The sequence below is a fragment of the Furipterus horrens genome, unplaced genomic scaffold (genome assembly GCF_987537825.1).
Source record: "Furipterus horrens unplaced genomic scaffold, mFurHor1.1.pri manual_scaffold_6, whole genome shotgun sequence".
Taxonomy (NCBI): Eukaryota; Metazoa; Chordata; class Mammalia; order Chiroptera; family Furipteridae; genus Furipterus; species Furipterus horrens.
In genome coordinates, this window is record NW_028327176.1 from 192,123,796 (window position 1) to 192,146,500 (window position 22,705).

The 22,705-nt window shown below is 58.8% G+C and overlaps 1 protein-coding gene across 2 annotated transcripts in view; it reads right to left on the reverse strand.

Annotated features, from left to right (window-relative positions):
- Nucleotides 1–22,705, reverse strand: part of PDE10A (phosphodiesterase 10A) — a 192,835-nt gene that overhangs the window by 149,728 nt on the left and 20,402 nt on the right. The window contains exon 1 of one of the 2 annotated variants that reach the window (XM_090280711.1): nucleotides 14,538–15,484. The exons of the other annotated variant lie outside the window; for it this stretch is intronic. Within the exon in view, the coding sequence (XP_090136837.1) occupies nucleotides 14,538–15,429 (892 nt within the window). The 5' untranslated portion in view covers nucleotides 15,430–15,484. Of the gene's footprint in view, nucleotides 1–14,537; nucleotides 15,485–22,705 lie in introns of those variants that run through there. 2 annotated transcript variants of the gene reach the window in all.

Here is a 22,705-nt window from a genome sequence, read left to right on the forward strand (position 1 = left end):
GAGGTCCCCTGGGGGAAGGTCCTGGGGGGGGGCAGGTGCTGGGCGGGGGCAAGTCCTTCTGGAATCAAGCCCACTGCCCACCTGCCCACGCTGCAATGCGAATAACGCGCCTTCTGTGGGCTGCGAGCCCCTGCCTGCCGGCCTCTCCACCTCAGCCCTCTCTCTGGGAATCGGCCCCGGCGGAGCCCCCGCCCTTCTGCCAGCCCTGCTTCCAGGGAGCCTGAGTGAGGGCAAGGGCCCTGGGGGCAGGGGGGAGCGAATCGAAGCTCATTCCAGAGACAAGCAGCCTGCTCGCATCTGGCCAGACCTGCGCGAGCGGTCAGCCAAGGTCTCCCAGCGGTTCACTGACTTCAGCTGGTTCCTTATCTCCACCCAAAACAACTGCTACACGGCCTCAGGCAGTTTCCCGGACCCTCCTGCTCCAGGGCCACGTCCCGTCTGAGCTGGAAAACCGGAGCCAGGGAGCGACTGTCAGGTCACATCCTGAGCGAGGGGCCTGCGGAGGCTTCTCAGGAAACGGGCCAGACGGGGACCGGCCCGGACCCGGCGGCAGCAGGACGGAGGCGGCGGCCTCGCTGTCAGCCGTCCTCCGTCCCAGGACCCTGGGGACCCTGTCCATGGGCCTGTCACCACGTCCTCCAAGAGTCCGCAGCTACACACTCAGGGCTCCCAGACGGGGCCCTGCCTTTTCTTTGTATTAGAAAACGAGGGTGAATGGTTTATACTTAAGAGAAAAGCAAAAGGAAAGTTTACAAATGTAAAATTTTTACAACTCAAGAAAATTCCGAAACTTCACAACTCGCTGAGCACCCGTCTTACACTGGAACTCTCAGAAACTGAGCAGAGCTGAGATCCGAGCCCAAGTGTTACAGTAAAACACACGCCCAGCTTCCTGGAAACGCTCGCTCAGTACGCACGTCCTGATGGATTCCCACGGGCCTCCCTGCCGGTCGTCCGAGACACCAGCTGAGCCGGCCTCGCACGGCCAAGGTCAGGGCAAGACAGGTGGACAGGTGACCTCTGTGGCCTCCTGACACGCCATACAAAGGGCAGAGGGAGGGGAGGGGCCCGCCGCCACGGCCACACCACTGAATGCCAGTCTGCGATTTCTTTTCGTGACTGTGAGGGCCTGCCTGCCCGCTGAGGAGCGGAAGCCAGCTCGGGAGTGAAGGCGGGTACACAGGTCTGCTACACAGCAGCAAAGAATCCTAAAGGTTCCCCACAGACAAAAGCGCAATTCCCCAAATTGTTTGTGGGGCTTTAAATTAAAATAATACAACATACTGATAGTTTTGTTTCAAATAAATGCACACCAGACTTAGAATGACTCTTAAAGGGGGTTAACACCCAGCCTCAGAACTCACCCTCACAGAGAGCCGCTGGTGGGCACACTGACACCTTTCCTCACGCTGGAGTGAGGTCAACTACACAAAAAAGAAAATGTAATACGGGCCGTCTCTGTTTAGGACCGAGGCAACTCCTGTAGAGCAACAATCTGCAGCACTCTAAAGGAGATAAGTAACCAGTTACAAGGGAAAAAACTTACACCCACAAACCAAGTCCAAGCAGTCATGTCCCCTGGCTAATGGCGTAGCGCAGGGAGACGCGGCCCGGCCCCGTCTGCTCCCAGAGCTGTCCCGTGCGCCCCAGCGGCGAGGAGGCGCCCGTCCGGCCAGGTGGGGGCACGTGGCAACTGAGGGACACAGAGCCTCGCAGCCGAGGCTCCCTCAGTGGGGGAAGGGCCCTCGGTCCGTTCAAAACCAGACTCCCCTAGATGGAAGAGATCTGATGACATTTCTTCAGTCCTTTCTCTCTCCAAATATTGTTCCCTTTTATTTTCAACACACTTTCCTTTCCCTTCTTGCCAAGAAAGTGGGACGGCTCCAAAGCTCCGGCATTTTCTGGTATCAGTTTTTCCAGAAGCTGGACTTCCTGCCTCTACAAACACACACACCCCCGTCCCAGCCGTGGCCGCAGGAGGCAGCCCTGTTGTCACGGCTGTTGCCAGCGACCCCCGCCCGCAGGACCGGCTCTCGGGGCCCCTGGGTGTCCAAGGACAAGGTGACGCACACGCGCTTCACTGCCTCTGCCCAAGGCCCCGCTGCCAACGCCTGACTCCCAGTGACTCCCCCCAGCCTCACCCCCGGGTGAGCACTGGCAGAGCGGCGCCGGGGCGGGCGAGCGCACCAACCCCACGTCGCCCTGCCTCTCCGCAGCGGTGCAGACCCCGCAGATGCGGACACGGGCCCGCGCACCACACCTCTGACCCCGCTGCTTCTCACTGAGAAGCTGCCAGTCCCCACGCACTACAGGTGCTGAATGGTGACAAGGGCCATCTGCACGTCGATGAAGACTGGAAAAGGGACAGGAGTCCACGGTGTGTATCTCTGCACACACACACACACACACACACGCGTGCGTGCACACACACTCTCTCCCTCTTCCTCCGAAGCCAAGCTCCATCTGATACTGGCATCTACACAAAGCCGAGGTCACGTCCAAGCCCAGCACCGAACACCTCACTCTGTCAGCAACAGCGGAGCTTCCCCCCAGACTGTACGCCAGATACAGGACATCATGATATTCGTCCACTCTCAGAAGTGTGGCCAGGGTACATTTAAAATTGTATCAACACAAAACACAAAGAATTCAAACATCACTTGGGAAAAAGATGACCAGTTTCCTACTGATGACGTATTTGACAAAAAGAACCAACACAAACATAGGAGGTGCCAGCCCTGCAGCTGCGGTAGCGTCTGAGGAGACGTGAAACTCAGCAAGAGCAGGGACATTCAGAACAACCTTCTGCGTGAGACACTCCCAGTGACCCAAAAGGCCTGTACAGGCAGCATCTGCAGGGCTCAGCGGAGACCGTGATCCGCTCCCCAACCCCGTCCCTACGGACCACCCCGAAAACAAGAGCAATTGTCATCCGGCGTCCCCTGACACCCAGGACACGGGTCCGAGACATCTGGGAGGCTGACATGTGAGGTTAGGAAAGGGTTTCCACAAGATCCAGTAACCAGGCAGGAAGTGGCAGCCAAAATAAAACCAATGGTGGACGAGGAGGAAATAATAATAAGTGACAGACAAAGAAAAATGTCCACATTATAAACCGAACACAGGAAAACAAGCCGGGCGGACAGCCACGCCGAGGAGCGCAGAGAAACCCACGTAGCTCCTGAGAGAAACACTTTGTGTCGACGTTACACCCAAAACAAAACCGGGGAGCAGATCAAATGGGAGGATCGGGAGAATGCGGGACCCCACAAACGCACGGCCGGAGCGGGGGACAGTCCTTGCTCGTGCGGACAGTCTCTGAGGGTGTCGCTCATCCGCTGTGCCCGGAGCGGCTCCCACGCCAGCCCCGCAGACATCCACGGAGGGAGGAGTGCGTGTGTGGGTTCACACCGGCCCCTGCCCTGGCTCTGTGACAGGGGAATAAGTTACCATGGACCGCTGTGGCTCCTGTTTGGGGGTCGTAAGCGGCAGGACCACCTGAGGCTACAGCTCCACTCGCTGGAGAAGCTGGAAGGAAAAGCCCACGTTCTCACAGGAAGACACTCAGTTTCTTGCCAAAACGGAGTGATTTCTACCAGATGAAGCAGGCTGGGCAGCTGCCCAAGAGTTGAAACAATGGTTCACGTCTTCAATGGGAAGCCAGAGACTGTCACAGTCAGAAATGACACTCAGGGAGACGTGTTTTCTTTTTCCATTTTTAACTCTGTGTGTGACGTAGAGAGGAGTCGGTAAGAGAAACATGAGGGGCCCCGGTGTGCGTGTGTGTTCTTGAATGCGCGTGGTTTGCCATTCGGAGATCTGGTGTGGGAGCCGTACGTGGGAGGGCAGAGGAAGGCAGGAACCACGTGGACGGACTTCGGGGGCTGAAAAGTAAACTATGATCTCAATAGGAAGACAATAAAAGAACACAACAAGAAAGACTACAGCCCTGGCTCGGGTGGCTCCGTGGGTCGAGCACCAGCCTGTGAACCAAAGGGTTGCTTGTTCGATTCCCGGTCAGGGCACAGGCCTGGGTTGCGGGCCGGGTCCCCAGCTGGAGGCACGTGAGAAGCAACTACACCCTGATGTCTCTCCTCCTCTCTTTCTCCGTCCCTTGTCCTTTCTCTAAACAGAAATAAATAAAACCTTTAAAACAAGAAAGAAAGGAAGAAAGATTACGTCAGCCACACAGGAGAGCGGCTGACGGTTTTTCAAGGGCCGCCCCGGAACGCCCGTGGCCCGAACACAAACGTGTCTGGGCGTGTTCTGCTTCGCCCTCCGGGGTGTGTCTGGGATCTCTGCAGGGCGTTCGTGTCACGGCTGCACGTTTCCCTTGGCCAGGTCCCTACGGATGGACCTTTCTGTGGTTTCCAGAGTTCTCCTCCCACCGGCGCTGCGATCTAGCACCACCTCGCCAGGTCCCACTGCCCGCGTGTGAGTCTGCCCAACGGTGAAGTCCCACCGGCAGAAGCACGGGGTCAGCGGGGACACGCCTTTTGGATACCGGCCGGTACGGCCACACTGCCCTCTGCAAGGGCCGCGCCCCTTGGCACCCACCAGGAGTGCCCCCGAGTCCCTGCGCCCTCACAGAGCGGCCAGCGCCGTGTGCACGCGTCACTCGCTGCTGCGGCTGGCGGGTGCAAAGGGCGCCCGGTGTTACTTTTAAATGGCACTGCTCTCAGCGGGAACGAGGTGCCGCATCTTCCTTCTGCAGCTCTGAAAACCGTCACACCCTTGGGTTCTGCTGTACACGGCGGTCCCTTCCCGTCACCATTCCTGGGAGCCCCGTCACGTCGGGGCAGCGGGCCCCATGCAGGGGTCTGAGTTGTAAGCATTTGCTTTTCTCGGGCGGACGTTCAAGAGCCCCCCGCAGTGTGTGCTGCCCAGGCCTCGAAGGCACCGTCGGACGCGGCCCGGGGGCAGGTGGAAGGCGGGGGTCACGACCTGGCTTCTGACCAAGGGCCATAAAAAGGGTTTTTAATGTAGACTACCATTAATCTTTTCTTCGATTGCTTCTGGACTCTTGGGTTACATTTAAAGGCTCTGCCCACACCAAAGCTAGAAAGAAATGTCCTCCTATTTTTTTTCCTTTTAGGGTTTCTTTTTATATATGGTTGACACATAAACAGCGCAGGTCTGAATGGCGTGGGTCCACTTAACTGCAGATTTAAAAAAAAATAAACACACAGTTGGTCCACCTTCCCCACCCGCGGATATCGCATCTGCAGATTCAACCAACTGTGGATCCAAGATGCGCTGGTCGGCCCGGGTGACGGAGGCGGGCTGCATGCGCCGCGCTGGGGCGTTTTAGTTAAGGGGCCGGAGCACCTGCAGACCTGGAGAGCCGCCGGGGTCCAGGGGCCCGCGCCCCACCGATGCCAAGGGGGGGCTGTAGGTCAGTTTTGAGGGAGTCAAAAGTTATACGTGGATTTTCGATCACACGGGGGTCAGTGCCCCTGACCCCACGTTGTCCAAGGTCAAAAGTATATATATTTAAACACGGGATTCATTTGGAGTTTATCCTGGATTTGTAGTTAAAGTTCGCTACAATTTCCCTTTTCCTAGGTTAGTACACAGGTGTCCCCACAGGTATATTCAATACTCTACCGTTACTCCCCCCAGGGGAGATGACACTTTAAAAACATCCTCAATTCCTTATGCCTCTGGGCCTGTGTTAAGATTTCTATTCTGTTGCCTGAGCTTGTCTATCTAGTCCCGTGCCAGGACCGCGCTTCGGTGATCACTGAGGTTTTATAATTCGGTCCTTGATCTGCCCCAGAATAATGAGAGCGTCTAGAGTCCCAGGAGGCACAAGAGCACGGCTCTAAGGAGCCACGCTAGCCGGCTGACGAGAATGTCTGTAAAAGCAGGCTTCCGCTTTCAGGACAGAAAGGAAAGTCTGAAGGTGTCTGTCACCCTGAGACACTAACAGGACCTATAATCACTAAATCCGGGCAGCCAAGGTCACCAGACCGTGGTGGATGTCACCTTGGGCACCTCTTTCAGAAGTTGCTACACCGAGAATACAGAAAGAGCATCACGTCACATGCAAGGAAGGATGACCTGAGCCACGTCACCCTGCTCCCCACCCCGCCGCGCCCGCCCCAGGGCTGGCCCGCAATTCTCGAGGCACCTTCTGGGCTTTGCTCCAGCGCACGTGCTGGCTCTCCGTGCAAAACCACTCTCATGCAGTCCCTGCCAACTTCAAAATGTCCACATGTGCTCGGATCTGTGTAAATCATTCACCACCGCCACCCAACACATGGCCTGGTTTCTGCACTTCATGGGCACCGCTTTCACTCTGCGGCTGCAGACGATGATTTTGTCTGAGCAAAAAGCATCTTCCTGATGCCGTGGGAAAGAAAACGGAGCCGTCTGAGATCCTCTGAAGGCCCGCCTCCCGCCGGCAGCGGGCACTCACTCGCCCACCCAGCGGCCCGGGCTGCGGGCTGCACCATGTGCTCCGTAACTCAGAAGCGCTGGCCGAGGCTGCCAAGTCGCGTATGGGGATTGCATAAAAACTGATAATGATGAATCAAATGACGTTTCACATTATGCTGGCAAAGTTTAACCACCCCGTCATTTATTTCATTATTTCCTTCCTTGAAGAGTTAACATTTTTAAAGAACCGTTTTTATCATCTTCTCCCAGTGAAACCCCTTCACTTCCTCGTTCATCAGACTTCCTGTGCGTGGCAACATCTGGGCAAGGAGGCTGAGGAAATGAGTGAGGGAGCAGCCGCCCGCGGGGCCCACGCAGCGCCAGGCGTCAGGGCCCACGGAGGCGGGGACCCGGGACTCAGGGCACCCACGGCTGGCCGTCGGTGGCAGGGCGCCCGGTCAGCGGCAATGTCAGGACCCGGGCAGAACGCCACCAACTCCAGGCGGTTCGGCCGCGCGCAGCGTGGAGGGGACACGCAGCAGGAGGCAGAGGCTGTCTGCGTGGAGACCTCCCCCGGAGGAGCTGGAGGAACTAAGCCTTTGTGCCGCGGGCAGCGGCTGCAACGGGACAGTGTTCTGTCCCCCCTGGGTGCGCCTCGGCCAACTGTCACTGCTCACAGGATCAGAAGAGACCCGCACCTGGCCTGTGACCCTCATTACACAGCAGCTCCTTCACGTCAGGGAACAGGTCTGTCTGGACGTACTTCTTGCCGGGGACTAAGCGGCACAGAGCAGACACTCGGGGAACAGGAGGCACGTGACATCGCGGGACCCTGCGCTCCGCGGCGCCTGCCCACCCCGCCCCCACACAGACGTCCCCTGGGGAAGGCCTGAGCCCTCCCGTCTTCGCCGCCTGCTCCAACGCTCACGTCTCTTCTGCAGGAAGCCGGAAGCCCTGCCTCTGTCAGCTCGTTCATTCTGCCTCCTGCTGTCCGAAGCTGCCCTGCAGGTGCCCCCAGCCCCACCCTCCCGGCTCTGCAGGGGCCTTTCTCCTGCAGGGACCCTCGCGCTCAGCTCCTCCCGGCAAACGCCCGTCTTCCCTTCACCGGCCACTCCCAGTGCCGCCTGCCAGGCAGTGTTCGCCACGATACACGTCCAGCCCGGCGGGTGCGGCTCAGTGGACTGAGGGCCAGTCTGATGCCCAGTCAGGGCACAGGCCTGGGTGGTGGGTCAGGTCCCCAGCTGGGAGCGTGCGAGAGGCAACCCCGCATGGATGTTCCTCCCTCCCTTCCCCTCTCCCTAAAATTAAATAAATAAAATCTTTTTTGTTTTAAAGACACATGTCCAGGGCTTAGAGGTGCTCCCTCTCTCCGGCTCCGCGCAGGCTGATGCGGAGAGCACCCCGCTCCCTCGGCGCCCCCGCCCCGGGCAGCTCCCGCTACACCGTCAGGGTAAGTCTTCCAAAGCGGTGCTGGAGCCTAGAATGCTCTCCATCGCCCCGGCTCAGCTCCCTGCCCGGTCCCTGCCCGTCCTTTCTCGTCCCCGTCCCTTCCCGGCGGCCTCGGCCTGGCCCCCTGTTCCGCTCCCTCTCGGGTGGCCGCAACACTGTCCGTTCAGAGGCATCCGGTGGAAATGCCGTTACTGCCCTCCCGCTCCCCCTCGGTCCCCCTGACCCTCTCCTCCCAGCTCTTCCGAGGCTGCCCCAACCACCCAGCCTCTTGAAGGGCTTGTCCCGTCCTTCCCTCCTCAGATGCCTGGCCCTTGACAGGAGACACCGCAGGGGGTCCCAGCTGGGGAGAAGAGCCGGCCTTTAGCTCCCTGCTGCCGCGGGGCTGGCTGTCTCTCTCCCTCCCTTCCCTGAGGACCAGCACGGCCACGGACAGGTCCCCACCGACAGGTCCCCACGGACACCCCTCCAGAAGCACTGCCCACCGCTGCCACTGCCCTCAGAGCCTGGGACAGCGCTGGGGGTGTCCTTGAGCTCAGGGGCCCCGGCTCCTTCCATCTCCAGGCCCCTCCTTGGGGTTCCGGACAAGGCCATCCCGTCCCTCCTCCTGTGGCCCAGGTCACTCCTCCGCGGTGGAGCCCAGGGTTGTCCCCGACCAGCGCACCCCATGCTGACGGGCCCCACCGCCAGCGCCTCCTGAGACACGGGTCACCTCCGTTACTGTCACCCTGACCCAAGGCACCATCACCTCCTGTCTTGACGGCTGCAGCGGCCTTCGCATGCTGTTTCCTAGATCCAGCCACCACTCGGCGGCGAGGTGAGCTTCTGAGATCACCGCTCACGCATCACCCCCTGCTGAAAGCCCTCCAGCGGCTTCCCCTCGCTCGGCAGTGAGACCCGACTGTCCGCGGCCTGGCCTGTGTACCTCCGGGGCTGCATCGGACCCTGGCTCGGCTCAGTTCCCACATCCCGGGAGCAGCACACGCTTCTCTCTGGTCCCCTAACCCGTGTCCCTCTGCCCGGCCAGTGCTCCTCTCCCGACGGCCACACAGCTGCCCCCCGTGGTCACTGGGAGACCAGTGGACCTGCGCCTGCCCGGAGGGCCCCACATCCGCCCCATTGGAGGGGCCCACAGACTGCGCTCCATCTTCGTTTACCCGTAGCCTGTGACGGTTGATGTTTCCTGACATTTGCCATTTTTGGTGTGTGTTTGCTGAGTTAGTGTTGCCACTTGGGTGTGCGCACCCGACAAGCAGAAGCCCAGGGACCCTCAACAGGACTCGCCACAGAGCAGGTGCACAACGTGGACACTCCCCACCCCAAGGCCGCTGCGCGCGGGGCATGGGCCACCCCACACACCCACTTTCAGCCAGAAACTAAGCAGCCAGGGGCCCTGCCCCAACGTTACCCATCACCCATCGCTGTCAACACCACCTGCTTCCTCCCACTCTTTCTCCCCGCACGTCCCAAGGGGCGGCGCCCTGTCCCAGGCCCCCACCGCCTCTCACCTGGGGGGTGCCTCTGCTCAGGTATCACCTCTGCCTCCAGCCCCCGAGAAACCCAGCTCCGCCACGAAGGGCGGTCTTCCTGCCTTTCTGCCTTGGCTTTCCCAGTCCTTCAAGGGTCCACGGTCAAGCATAACCATGAGGTCCTCTGCCCCAGCCCCAGCCCCAGAGAACCCTCTCCAGGTCCCACCACTCACCTACCCCAAGGCTCCCCTGGGAGATTTTCTGATGGCAGCCTCCCCTCCGAGGCCCGCCAGCTGGAAGGACCCTGCAGGTCGGACTCAGGGCAGCTCCTCTGGGAAACCTCTGCTGGGCCCCATCAGTGAGTGCGGGCGCTCTGTCTGCCTCTGCTGGGCACTGACGTGCCCCCTGTCTCCCGCAGCTGTGGGCTCCCCGAGAACTGACTGTCCCCCTCACGGGGCTGGAGCCTGCCTCCATGGCACAGGGGCAAAGACAGCTTTCCGTGAGTGGCCTTCCACGTCTCAGTTCCTCAAAGACGAGCACCACGCTGGTGTTTTTGTTTCCTCTTTGACTTTCCAACACGAACATCTGAGCACCTCCCACCCGTCTGGGTGCCGGCCTCAGAGGTGGGCTCGGGGACCCGACCTGCCCAGCCCCCCGCTGTGCACCCAGAGGCAGGCGGGGAGCAAGAAGGCCCGCAGGTGGGCCAGGACATTCCAGAAAGTGGCCAGCGCTACCATCACTCAAGAGGGCGACCTCTTCTGCTTCCTCCGTAGGACCCCGCGCCCCGGGACCTCGGCGGTCCCTTCAGCCCACGTCAGGTCAGTGGGGGGGGGGGGGTGCCCTGGCATTGCGAAGGGAAAGTAAAACGTTCTGAATGACGCCTAGGAGAGTTTCCCTTCCAAGGAAGAGCTGCTCCTTCATGACAGTTACATTCTCTTCCCTTGTCACATGTCAGAAGCCGATTTTAAACAAGCAAAAGTGACCACGGTCCTCATTAGGGCAAGGTCCCCACACCCCGAGCCACCTAATGTGTGGCAAACACACTCTCCCTCCCCGCGCACCCACCTGGCGCAATGCGGTTTTCCCTTGTGGTGGGAATTTTTAAGACCTGGTCTCTTCGCCACTTTCAGACGAGCAGCGGTGCTGTGGAGCACCGTGGGGACACCGTGCATTGTCCCCAGGAGTCTTTATCTCACGGCACGGCGTGGTTTCGCTCAGGGGGTAGAAGAGGTTCTATGTGTGACATCATCCAAGGTGACTGTCAAGCTGAGATACAGAAGACACCGTCTTGTGCCATTTCCACGGTTCCTTATTCAAACTCTCTGCCTTTTTCTCCGTCCATGCAGGGTTTTTATTATTATTATTATTAAAAGAGAATTGTCATGAAGTTTAAATTAAGGAACCTCGATAGTGCGCCGCAGTTCAAAAAGCTTGTCCTTGGATGTCAGTCCTTTCTGATGACCCAGGCGCTGACGTCGCCACGGACACCTGGCCGGCCGGCCCGCACCTGGCCTGCTCTGCTGGTCACCTGGGCAGGTGCCTGCAGCTGCATCTCAGGTGCCCTGAGGGGACAGCTGTCAGCATTTTTGCGCCCTGCCAGCAGTCTGCACCGAGCAGGGCCCCGGGGATCCCCTGCTAGCTGGCTGTTCATTGACACCCACCCATTTCCGTGGCTGCACTGGGGGCCTGCACCCCTGCCCCACCAGGCCCACAAAAATAAGTTAAATAAGAAGCTGAGAGAAGCGGCTACGTGCGGAACATGTTTGCCCTTAAACAGGGCCCTAGTTATCATCCCGGTTTGTCCAAGTGCAGGGCACACACAGCCCACGGCCCAGGAAGAACAAGGGCCAGGCGTCAGGGCAGGTGTGACACCCACGGCTCCTGGGAAAACACACGCCGCGTGCTCCGGACGCTTGAGAAACCGACTCCGCCCGGAGTGGCCGCCGCAGGCAGCACACACAGGGCCGCCCTCCCCACTCTCCCTGCCCTTGGTCGGCAGCTCCGCCTCGCTCAGGGCAGCCGGCTGGCTGTCCACGCACGTCGTGGAGAGACGGGCACGTTCGAGATCCTTAAGGCAGTGTTTTCAGCTCAACACCAAGGTCCTTCCTTCAGGGGCCTCCCCTGCTCTTCCCAGCAGCAGGTGGGGACCAGGTAAGTGATTTTCCAGGAGGCTGACGCCGCCCCTGCAGGCCTGTCGCTGCACGGCTTCTTGGCCTTCCCGTGTACACACACATGTGCACGCGCGCACGCACACACCTGCGGAGCAGACCCCCTGGCCCTCGGGGGCTGGGGCTACCCCTGTACAGGTTTTCTGCACTGATCAGCGGCTTTCTGAGGCCCAGAGGTCGGCCGTGAGAGGCAGGGGCTGGAATGAGATGCTGCAGGGCTGACCTGACAGGGCTGGAGGGCGACCCCTGGCCGGAGCGCGGCCGCCCGTGCGGAGCCCTCTCCCAGGAGGCTCTCTCCCGCCGGGGCTCCAGCCGCTTGGGCACAGGGGCCTGGTCAGGGCAGCGCCCGGGAAGGGGCAGCAGCTTTCGCTGAGCTTGTTCCACGCGTGACTGAGTGAACAGCATCAGCACGTGAGGTGCTGCTGATCATGGTTAAATCAGGACGGGCGCCCTTCCCCCAGCACTCAGCCTCCGCAGCCTGAACGTGGTGACGTGCAGGTCCGGACAAGAGACCACACGGAAGAGAAAGCGGGGAGTAAACATGCAACAGCTGAGACATCTGTACGTATTTGGGCATTTTTACATTCTTAAGGTACCCAGATTTTTTTTTTTTTTCAGAGACTCATTTTTACGGCCAAATATCCAAAAAGTCTCTCTAGCTTTGGGTACGTCCGCGACCCAGAGGACTGTGACTGGCCAGGCAGCCGCGGGCAGGAACAAAGACCCCCGAAGTGGAGAACTGAGCATCAGAGCAGAAACGGGCCCCTGTGCTTCAAACGCCCACCCCGCCGCTCAGCCTTCCCCCAGGTGGGTCTGGCACTGGGTTTTCCTTACAAGGCCTCCACACTTACTAGCGTAGCGATGGCTGTCCCAGAAAGATTTCTGCAGTCTGTGTTCCTATTCAAACACAAGCTGCCTTCTTGCTGACTTGGTTAAAAGACAAAAACAAAAAACAAAACGAAAAACAAAAACCCACAACTCTTCGATGCACCATCGCTGGGTTTCTCCCTGTGGGAACGCTGCAGGAGGGGTCCCTTTGGCTGGCCCCACCTCCTCCAGGTCCTCTGTCCTTGCAAACACAGAGCCAGCTGGGGACTCCCTTGGGACAGCTTCATCCCACGGATCTGTCCACCTTTCCTCTGCCCCACAACGCCCCTCGCAAACACACGAACAAGTGGCAGGAACAACATATAGACAGAAACCTCATCCTTTCAGGAAAGTGGGCTCCATCCCAACGCCTGCACCCCTGTCTCCTCACCACCACCCTCTTCCAAAAACAATGTTGTCACAGGCAAGAGGTGGCAGCCTTCAACCCCACCCCCGCCCCCATGAGCTGATGACTGTAGAAAGTAGGGGGTTTTTTTAGAGAAGAAATTGACAAGTGTAGGAGGAAGGCCGGGCTGCAGCTAGCCCCATACCTGCCAGCTCTGGCAGAGAGCACCTGCTCGCCCCACCTCCCCTCCGCTCCCACTGGGGCTCTGTCTGCCTTAGGGGGGTGTCCAGTCTAACACATCTAAAGGCAGCGGAGGAGCGCCTCTGCCCTGACCACATCCCTCCTCACCTGCGGCATCTCTGAAAACACCCAGCCCTGCAGGTGGGCTGGGGGCTGTAGATACTGATGCTGCTGCGCCCATCAGACTAGGGGGAGGCACAGGATGGCGGGGGTGGGGGGCGCTCCCAGACCAGGGCCCCGGGCTGGCAGGTCAGGTCACGCTGCAATTAGCCCCAGAGCCAGGGCGGTAGCCCGGCAAGGGTGTAAGAGAGGCTGCCTGGCCTGTCCACGAGGTTTCCCGGGGCCCAGGGGAGGCAGGATGGCGTTTCAGGGGGGGCGGGGCGAGGGGGGGAGCCGTCCGGATTCGCACGCTCTCGCACGCCCCGGGGCTACACCCCAAAGCCGCCCGGACAAGTTCCAGCTGGGAGGAGGGGCCGGACCCGGGTGCCGGGGAGCCGGGACCCGGAGCAGGAAGCCGAGACCGCAGCCCAGCCCTGGAGGAGTCTGCCGGGAGCAGGCGCCGCGGAAACGCGGGGCCCCTGCTAGGCGCAGACAAAGGCTCGGTGCGCACGCGGTGGACAGTGGCGCCCGAGCCCGCGCTCAGGGCTGCGAGGGGCCGCGCCCGACCAGGCAGGCGCCCGAGTCGCCGGTGCCCCGCGGCCTCGGCGCCCGAATATCCGGTCCTCACCTTGCTCGCCCTCCATCCACGACAAAGGCGGTCCCCTCCGGTGCGCACCGGGCGCCTTTTCCCGTGACATCTCCCGCCTCCTGCTTCCTATGGAGCCTCTGCCTTGATTGTTCTGCTCTGCCTCGCCCCCACCCCCGCCCTCGTGACACGCCTTCTGCCACCCCTGCTCCCGCGCGCTCAGTCTCGCACCCGGGGCTGGGGAGGCGGCGTGGCCGTGGCCGAGGTCCGCTGGGGCGCGCGACCCGGGGCTCCGAACAGGCGGCCCGTCTCTCCTCCTCCCTAACTAACGCCCATTGTCCTTGCCTTTACCAGCCCGAGCGCCAACTATCCCTCAGGGTCTAGAAAGTGGAGCCTGAGTGGGGTGCGTCCTTTTCGCGGGGCCCGCTGTTTCCACCCGGCTAGTCCTCGCTCTGGGGCAGGGTCATGGGGTGGGGGCCAGGGAGGGCGACCGGGACGCCGACACTGAGCCCCGGGGGACCACGAGCGCCTTCCTATGTGGGAGAGCGGGGTTCGGGACCCTGGCCGGCCCTCCACGGACAGGACCCCCAATGGAAAGAAGCTCGTTTACTCCTCCAGCCAAGCGGTCCCAGGAGAAAGAGAGTAGAGCCTGGCAGATGTGGTCACAGAACTGGGAGCAGAAAGACGAGTAGGGGAAGTGTAACCCCAAACCGCACAGGGGGGGCCGCGGCTGACAGCGGGTCCGGTGCTAAATGCCCGGACCCCAGCGGCTCGACCGTCTGCCGCACGCACGCGGATCTCGGGAACCCCGGTGTCCGGCGCTTACCGCTGTGCCCGCAGCCTGCGCCCCTCCAGAGAAGCCCGCCGGGCGCCACGCGCCTGGGCTTAGGCGTCCCGCCCGCCCCCGCCGCGGGGAACGTGGAGCCGGCACTTACTGGGGCTCAGGAAACACTCCGTCAACCTTCGGAAGCAGCTCGTGTTATTAGAAGGTCCATCTTCCATGTCGGAGCCGAAGAGCAGCGGCGCCGCGGCGGCGAGAGTGAAGCCGGCGCCTCGGGGCAGCCGCGGGGTCCGGCCGCCGCCTGCGCTGGGCCCGAGGCCGGGGCCGGGACGGGGACAGTCCACGCCGGCGCCCGGGGAGCCGGGGGAGCCCGCACGGCGGGCAGCCGGGCCGAGCGGGAGCCGGGGCGGTGGCGGCGGCCGGGGCCCGGCGCGGGCTGGAAGCAGCCAACCCAGGAGCGCAGGAGAGAGGAAGAGCCGCCGCCGCCCGCCGGCGCTGCCACCGCTGCCGCGGGGACTCGTGCTGGGGGGGACGCTCAAGGGAGCCGCCTCTCGTCCTCCGCCGCCGCCGCCCGCATCGCCGCTGCCTCCTCGAGCAGCCGCGCCCTGCCTTCCTGGGAGCCGCACCGGGAGGTGGAAGGCAGATGAGGAGGGGACCAGAGAAGGAGGGGGCAGCGGGGGCGGCGGCCAGAAGTAAAAGGAAGATGGAGAGGGGGAGGGGGCCGGGGAGGAGAAGGCGCGCGCGAGAAGAGCGCAGGCCGGGACCCAGCCGCCACCGCCGCCGCCGCGCGCAGTCTGGGCGCCGGGGCCCCCCGCGGGGCTGGCGTGGCCTGCGCAGGAGGGGGGCGGGCGCGAGGGCGCGGCGCGCTCGGCCTGACCACGGCCAGGCCTCTCGGGGTCCGGGCTCGGGCCCGCCGCGCTCCCCCCGCCGGCCGCGCTGCGCAGGGGCTCCGGGCGGAGTTTGCCGTGGCCGGAGCCGGGCTGGTCCCCGGCCTCGGGGAGGGGGGCTTGGGGGCGGGGAGCGAGCGGCTCTTCGGGGCTGGCCATGGCCTTCCTTCTCGGCCCGACCTCGGCGGGCTCCGCCCCCGCAGGACCTGCCCTCCTCTGCCAGTCGGCCGAGCGTCCGCCCGAGCTTCTCTCCCGTCTTCCGCGCCCCTCGCGGCCCAACCTTCACATCGCGCCCCGCTTCGGGTGCGGGAGGACCCGGGGCCGCGGCGAGTCCCGGGCAGCGGCTGGCTGCTGGCTGGCGCACACAATCGGCGTGCTCCCGGCCGGGCGCGGGGCTGAGGACTCGCTGCCTGCAAGCGTGGCGTGGCTTGTGTGCGCTCCCGCGGCTGAGCCTCGGCCCCTGCTCCAAAGCAGCGGAGAAAAGCGCCGCAACGCCGCTGCCGGTGGAGGCGGTGGCGGCGGTGGCGGCGGCGGCGGCGGCGGCAAAAGACGCCCACTGGCGGAGCCAGCTCGCCCCACGCCGCCGCGGTCCGCGCCCACGTAGCGCGCCCCACCGCGACTCGGCCCCACGGCGCAGGCCCTGCACCCGGCGGCCCTCTGCGGACCACGTGCACCTGGGCCGGCGCGGCGGGGCAGGGGGCGCCCGCGGCTGTGCCCGCTGTTCGGCCAGGAGCAGCCCCGCTGCGTGCTGCTGGGCGGGCTGCGTCTGCCTGTCCCTTGTCCGAGCCAGGGAGCTCCCTCGGGGGAGGGCCGGCAGCTCCGGCGGAGCTGTGCTCTGAGCTCCCCGAGCAGGGTTCCCACTCGGAGGCTTGTTTGGCTTGGGTTTAAGTCCACGTACAGAGCTGCCAATACACTGAAGTTCAGAGAGCCAGTCCCTCCCAGCACTCCTGTCGGACAGCCACCCCTATGGAGCTTCCTGGGCACGGCCCAGTTTGCCCCGGGGAGGTCGGAGAACGGAAAGGGCAAAGTCAGGCTCAAAAGAGAAAAACTCCACAGCGTGGGCCCCAAAGCCCCGAGGACCAAGCAGTCCTGTGCGAACTTCTCAGGCAACCCGCCCCTGTTTCTCAGCCTTGAATCCAGAGAGTTGCTACTGGAGGGGAATGTGCCGCCCAAAGGGCGCTAAAAACGAGGCGCTGCTGGAAGTTTGGAAGCTGGAACGCCAGCGCGCACAGAGGCGCAGGTGTCCGCGTACTCGTCAGCGCGCGCGCAGCGGGTCCACCACCGTCCGCGGGGTTAGAGTGGGGGCGGTTGGTCTGCTCTCTCACGGTGGGACGGGCTGCCAGGACGCCCAGACTAGGTCACCTTCCCAGGAGCGGAGCCCGCGCGCCGAAGCAAAGGGCGAGGCTGTCCCCAACGCCCCGAGGCGTGCACCGTGGTGCCTCCGCTGCGCGGAGGGAGGGCTCGGGGCCCCCGGGGAGCGCCAGGTCCGGAGCTGGTTCTCACCCTGCACGCTCTCTTCCTTCGGACCAGCTCTCGAGCGTTTTCATTGTCAAGTTTGCTCCAGACTCTTCCCTGGGCTGTACTTTTCGTCACCCCCATCCAGACACCCCGCAGTGGGAAAGGGCACGTTTGCATTCGGATCCAGCTGGGCAGGCGGGGCTCCCGGAGCGCTGAGAGGCTCTCCCGCTCCAAGGAGGACCCAAGCATTTCCGCCACCGCCGGTGAACTCCAAGTGTCGGGCGTCCGGGGCGCCAGCCCTGGCACTGCAGGATCAGAACCCCTAAACTTTCCAAGGACAAAATGACCCCCGCGCTCTTCCCTTTCGGGGGCGGGGGGAGGGGCGGTGCAGTTTTGCTTTGTGTTGGGGGCGAGGGGCGCGTAGGAAATGAGAATGACCGAGCTGCGCTGGCTGGGCTGCTGCGGCCGCCGGACTGTCGCGTCTGGGCAGCGCGCACCCGACGCTTGGAACTTTCCTGGAAGTCGAGCGTGGGCGCTGGGCGCGCCCGGGCCCGCGCCAGCATCTCGGCGTCGGTCCACAGGGTCAGGCAGGGAGGTGTCCCCTCCTCCGAGGGTTCACTGCTCACTCCTTTACCCCGAAATGTTTCTGCTTGTCGTTGGCGGTTCCTTAGCTGCCTTTGGGAGTCATTGAAGTGACTTTCTAGCCACAAATAAACGTGCATGTGCCTGGAATATAAACCTCCGTACCTTTACGAGGAGAACAGCAAATATTTGTTCTCTGCGTTTGTTAAAGCAGGACGCCAACAATAACTTTCATAAACCTTTTCTGGAACCAAACTTCTATTTTTCGTTCTTCTTTTCCCCAAATGCTTGATGGAAGGCACCCATTTCCTGGACAAGTTAAAAAGGGAAAGCGTGACAACGGAAAGGGCACGTGCTGAGGAGGTGCTTACTGATTACTGATGACATTTGTTAAGGGCACCCCTTTCTGTGACTCCCAACGCAATGGGCACTCAGCCCCTTTTCCTTCCTCCGGAAATCCTGCTCAGAGATTTTCGTCACAAACCCTCAGACACGAAGCCCGAAGGCTCGTCACTCACCCCTGCACGCAGGTGACCCCTGCACCGTGTTTCTTGTGGGGTTTTCTCCTTCTGGGTCCTCCCCAGCGGTGCCCCAGAAAAGGAGGCTGAGTAAACATCTGTTACTGGGAGCCTCTGCTGGATGGACGCGTTGCCACATAGTTAAGTGAGCTCTGCCTGCTGGCCGTCCCTGTGAATGTGCCGTGTAGTCCCATGTGACATGTCATCGGATCGCAGCAGGACGTGAGCACGGCTCCAGGGCTGAGCCGTCACTCCAGCGGCTCGGGACTCACCCCTGAGCGCTCCCTCCTCGCGACATAAAGGACCTTCCTCCTGCTCCGCAGAGAAAAGCCAGCCCACCCTGCAAAAAACAAAAACTCAAAGACCGTTAAGAGACCAGTTAACACCAGTAAAAGTGCCAGGATGATGATGATTACTAGTAGTTCAACATTTTAAGAGAATGTAAAGCATTTGCCTCCGCCCTTTACCAAGGAGGTGATGGAGGAGGAACGTGGGGGGGCCGTGGAGCCTCCCAGGCAGCCCATCGTGCAACCACAAGTCCACTTAAATTCTCCAAACGTTCTTCCATATGTTGTTGTTTTTAAATCAAGCTAATTCTAGTTGTTTTAGTATCTTAAGCAAAATAATTAATTTATAGAGAAAACACTACCTACCTGATGGTTGTCTAATTTAAATGTGTTCTTAAAAAATCTTAAAACAAGGATCAAGGTGGATCCCAAGAAATTTTAAAATGATTTTCCTCATCAAACGATGAAATTTCTTTATAATGTAACCGTGCAGCCTTTTAGCAGCCTAAGAGGGAGGTTTGCAACAAATTCATCTAGTGTTTTATGAACTTTGTAGTCAGCAAGCAGTTTGTGTCTTCACTGATTACGTCCCACAGCTTCTGATTTAGTGCTTACAACTGTAAATTCTACACTGCTACCTGATTCTTGAAAAATCTGTTTTCTCTTTTAAAATGCTTATAAACTTCACAAAATATGAAACAAAGTTGATTAAACATGAAACTCGTCTATTTACATAGATAAAATGTATACAAAAGCCACGTTTTCTTCACATGGATTTTAATTTTTGTGATTTATAAAATAGTCATCTGAGCAAAATAACTCATGAGCAAGTGGCTGCTGTCCCCAAGCACAGCAGGAACAGGTGGGGATTTCGTGGGAGACTTTTTTATTTAATTGCCAGTAAATGAGCAACACTCTGTCACTCCGGTCCGATACAGTGTATCGCACAAACTTTCTGCTTTCTAACAAGGAAGATCATCCCTCCATCGTCTGGCCTGTTATAAATGGAGGTCAGTGGCCAGGCATTTACTCTGTCCCTTCCACACACCCCCAGTCCCTCCACATGCAGGCCCTATACTCCCGGAACGGATGGATGTCACCTGCGCATATGAACAAGTTGCATTCAACCTCTTCTAAGAAACTTTCCGCACATGTAGTTTGCGTTGGCGATTCCATGTTAAACAGCTTGGTATCGGGGGCCATGCTTTTCTCACCACGCAGAACCTTTCACAAAGGCCAGTGCACAGTAGGCGCTCAGGGGTTGCTCCCCACCTGCGTGCCAGCTGCTTACAACGTTCTATGCATGTGGATGTTCACAAATCTTGGGCAAACTGAGGCATACAGTGTTAGAGCATTATTGTAATCAAGCCAAAAAGGGGAGGCTATTGTAATTCAATAAGAAAAATATTATAAAGTCAACCCATGGAATAAGACACCTTTGAAAATAGACCAGAGATGATTTTTTTTTTAAAAAAAAAAAAGCTCCTTCAACTTCCCTAGATCTTCAGTTTCACTCACATTATTTTTATGAATTCAGACAAATCCACTAAAAAACAAACTACAAAACAAACTACAATTTTATTATGGCGTTTTGCTCTGAAAAAACTAAAAACCAGTATAGATTATATTATTCTTCATTTAAAACATCAAAATAGTGTTTAATTTTCAATGAAAAGATTGATGATAGGCAGATTATTACAACATTAATATTTGAAATAAATCTTCTTAAGTATCCATACCTCCTGAAAAGGAGGTTAAGTGTTTCTTAATGAGTAATAAGATCCACCTGTGAATTTTTATTAATCCGATGCACATTTAATTCCCTCCTGAAAATAAGCCGTTTGATGGCTGTGTCTAGCCCCGAGGATACTGGTATTAAAAGCACTCCCGAGGTTACATAATCAATACTAAATTCTTGTGGTAACCATGGGAGCATTAACTCTCTTACATAACACTGCCAGGTTCTGACACTAAACTGAATTTTGAAGAGGCTGCCATTAACACTATGAAATCACTTTGGAAGTCTGCTGAGATCCATAGAAATGCTGACACAGCTTTCATTCCTCAAAAACATGCCGATTAGAATGCACCCATGAGTTCTGATTAAAGAATCCCGCTCGCCCAACTGCTGCAGGTCGGATTGTCCATGTTGTTCAAAGCAGAATGAAAAAATACGCGCAGATATCGGATGTGGTAGGCAGGCCTGGGGGAGAAATTTCTTTAAGAGAGCCACGGTACAGCGAAGGGTGGAGGGTGAACACAGCGGAGCAGTGGGAACAAAAACTGAGGTTTGGGCATGGCTGAAGTCGCTCCATGCAGTATGTCCTGACCCCTAGGAGTTCCTCAGGTACAAGTCACGTAGAATTTCATCAGAAGTCGCCAAAAGCTCTCCTGCCTCCGTCCTCCCGTAGCTAGTGCCTCAGTGGCCGCGCAGAGAATCATGTGATGTTCAAACTGCACATGGTTACTGGTGTCTGGAATAAGCAGGCCTTCATCTGTGGCTTGGAAATCATTTTCTGGCAAACAGCACTTTATTTTAAAAGCCATATTTTTCTAATGAGCCTTGACATTTGTACAAGGGTCAGATGCAATTATGGAAAAAAGAAAAATGGTTGGCTCTTACAGATTTGTCTCAAAAATAAGGATCACAAGGTTCGTTTAATCTGGACAATGGGGTCTTTACTGTTTGTCTCAGAAGAAAAAAAAAAGACGAAAAAAAAGGCAGGGCCTGGCCTGTGGCACAAGCGGGCACTCCAGGTCGTTCCAGTCTGGACCAGGGCTGGACGGGCATTTAAGGGCGTGCGGCAGAGGCCAGCTTCATGCACACGGGTGAGTTGTTCTGACGTCAGCGTGACTTACAAAGACAGGTTTCTCCCTCAGCTTCTCTCAGCAAAGTGCCCGGAGGGACAGGGCTCCGTGCAGGGAGCCAGGGCCCTGAGCGGCTGACGTCCGTGACGCCGTCGGGCACACGGTGCCCGGGCACATTTTTCAAGGATTTGAACTTTACGACCTGGATGTCCCTTGTCTAGACGACGTCAGCCCGGTTTGCTGGCACGCACTCTCCGGCGTCTGTAAAAGCTATGTTACATGTGAGCTAAAACTTCGTATAGTCAACCTTCTGAAACGGACCCGTGTGTATAGTAAAAAAGAACTCCCGGAAGCCGAAAGATAAGCGGTCTTGTCTTTTTCCAGCCCGGTTTGCTATGTGCCTCACCTGACAGTCAGAGAACCCTGCCCGCGGCCAGGAGGGAGCTGAAGGAAGGAGACATTGAGACCATGTATCTCCCGCAATCTCCGACGCATCCGTTTTCTTGTTTATACACTGGGGTTTAAAACGTGTATGTTTCTGTGTGGCCCTCAGTAACACTGTAGTCACCAAAAAGGCCTCATCAAAACGTGTATTTCCTCCCACGGAGCTCACTGCTCGTTTGCATCCACTTTCCGCTCCTGAGCAGTCAGCAGATATCTGATAAGGTTTCCCTGTTTCAAACGCAGCAGCCAGGCGTCAGCCGTGAGGCAGGTGCCAGCCCAGCCCAGGGCGCCTCCTGAATTCCAGTCTGGCCTCTGCACTGACTCCAGGTCTCCAGTGAGACTGCCGTGCTCACTCCCTTGTGAGAGTTTGCTTTCCCCCTTCTCCCTCCAGCACTCCATCCTGGTAGAGAGTTCCCCTGGAAGTTCCCAGAAATCTCCACCCTGAAGTCCCTGCCCCTGCACCTTACCCTGCACTGTGCCTATGGGTGCTCAGATGTGCCCTACATGCGGACCCTTGCCCTACTCAGATAACTCACCATCACTGCTGCCAGTCAGAGAAACAAGTTAGGGTACCAGCCCCACTGGAAAAAGCATACACTGAAAAGCCGCCCCGATATTCTCCGGATTGGGGAGCTCCGTAACCCATCTTCAGGCTACTTGTTGGCCCTGAGACATCAGGTCCGCCGCGGCCCACTGAGAGCCCCGGGCTGAAGGAACTGGCCGTGGCAAACAAGGCGAATGCGGGTTTTACAGAAGAACACACCAGAGCAAAGTGGCAGAAATAATGGCCAGGCCATAGCGGTCGTTTTTTATAGATCCCAGTCAGCCCGAGCCCAGGTCTGTCCACTCGTGGTTGAACCGGGCAGGGTGGGGCCGTGTGCACTTGCTCCACAGCGCTTCACAAGTCACCCCAAAACGCACCTGTGTGAAATACAGAAAACACGGGGTGCGTTCAGGCAACAGAATCCCGTCCACAGGGTGTGGGCCTCGCCAAGGGTTCGCTGAGACGCGTGATCGGGCGCTATCAGCTCAGAGCTGCTCACGGGTAACAGAGGTTGAGAAACGTGAGAACTGTGTTTTCTGAAAGATCTTCCCACTTGGTTCAAAAAAAAAAAAAATGGGATTGAATGATTAAAACCAAGTTAAAAATGCCTGTGACATTCATCTAATAACCTTATATAATTGGCATGCAAGGTGTGATATAATCACCTGAATTTAAATGGGAACATTTCCTACAATCGCCTGTTCCCAATCTATGGGTCAGAGGTGATAGAGGGAGCGTACAATTTCTGGGGTCTCAGAGTACCCCAGACTTCTGGCGTTCCACACGCTTCGGGG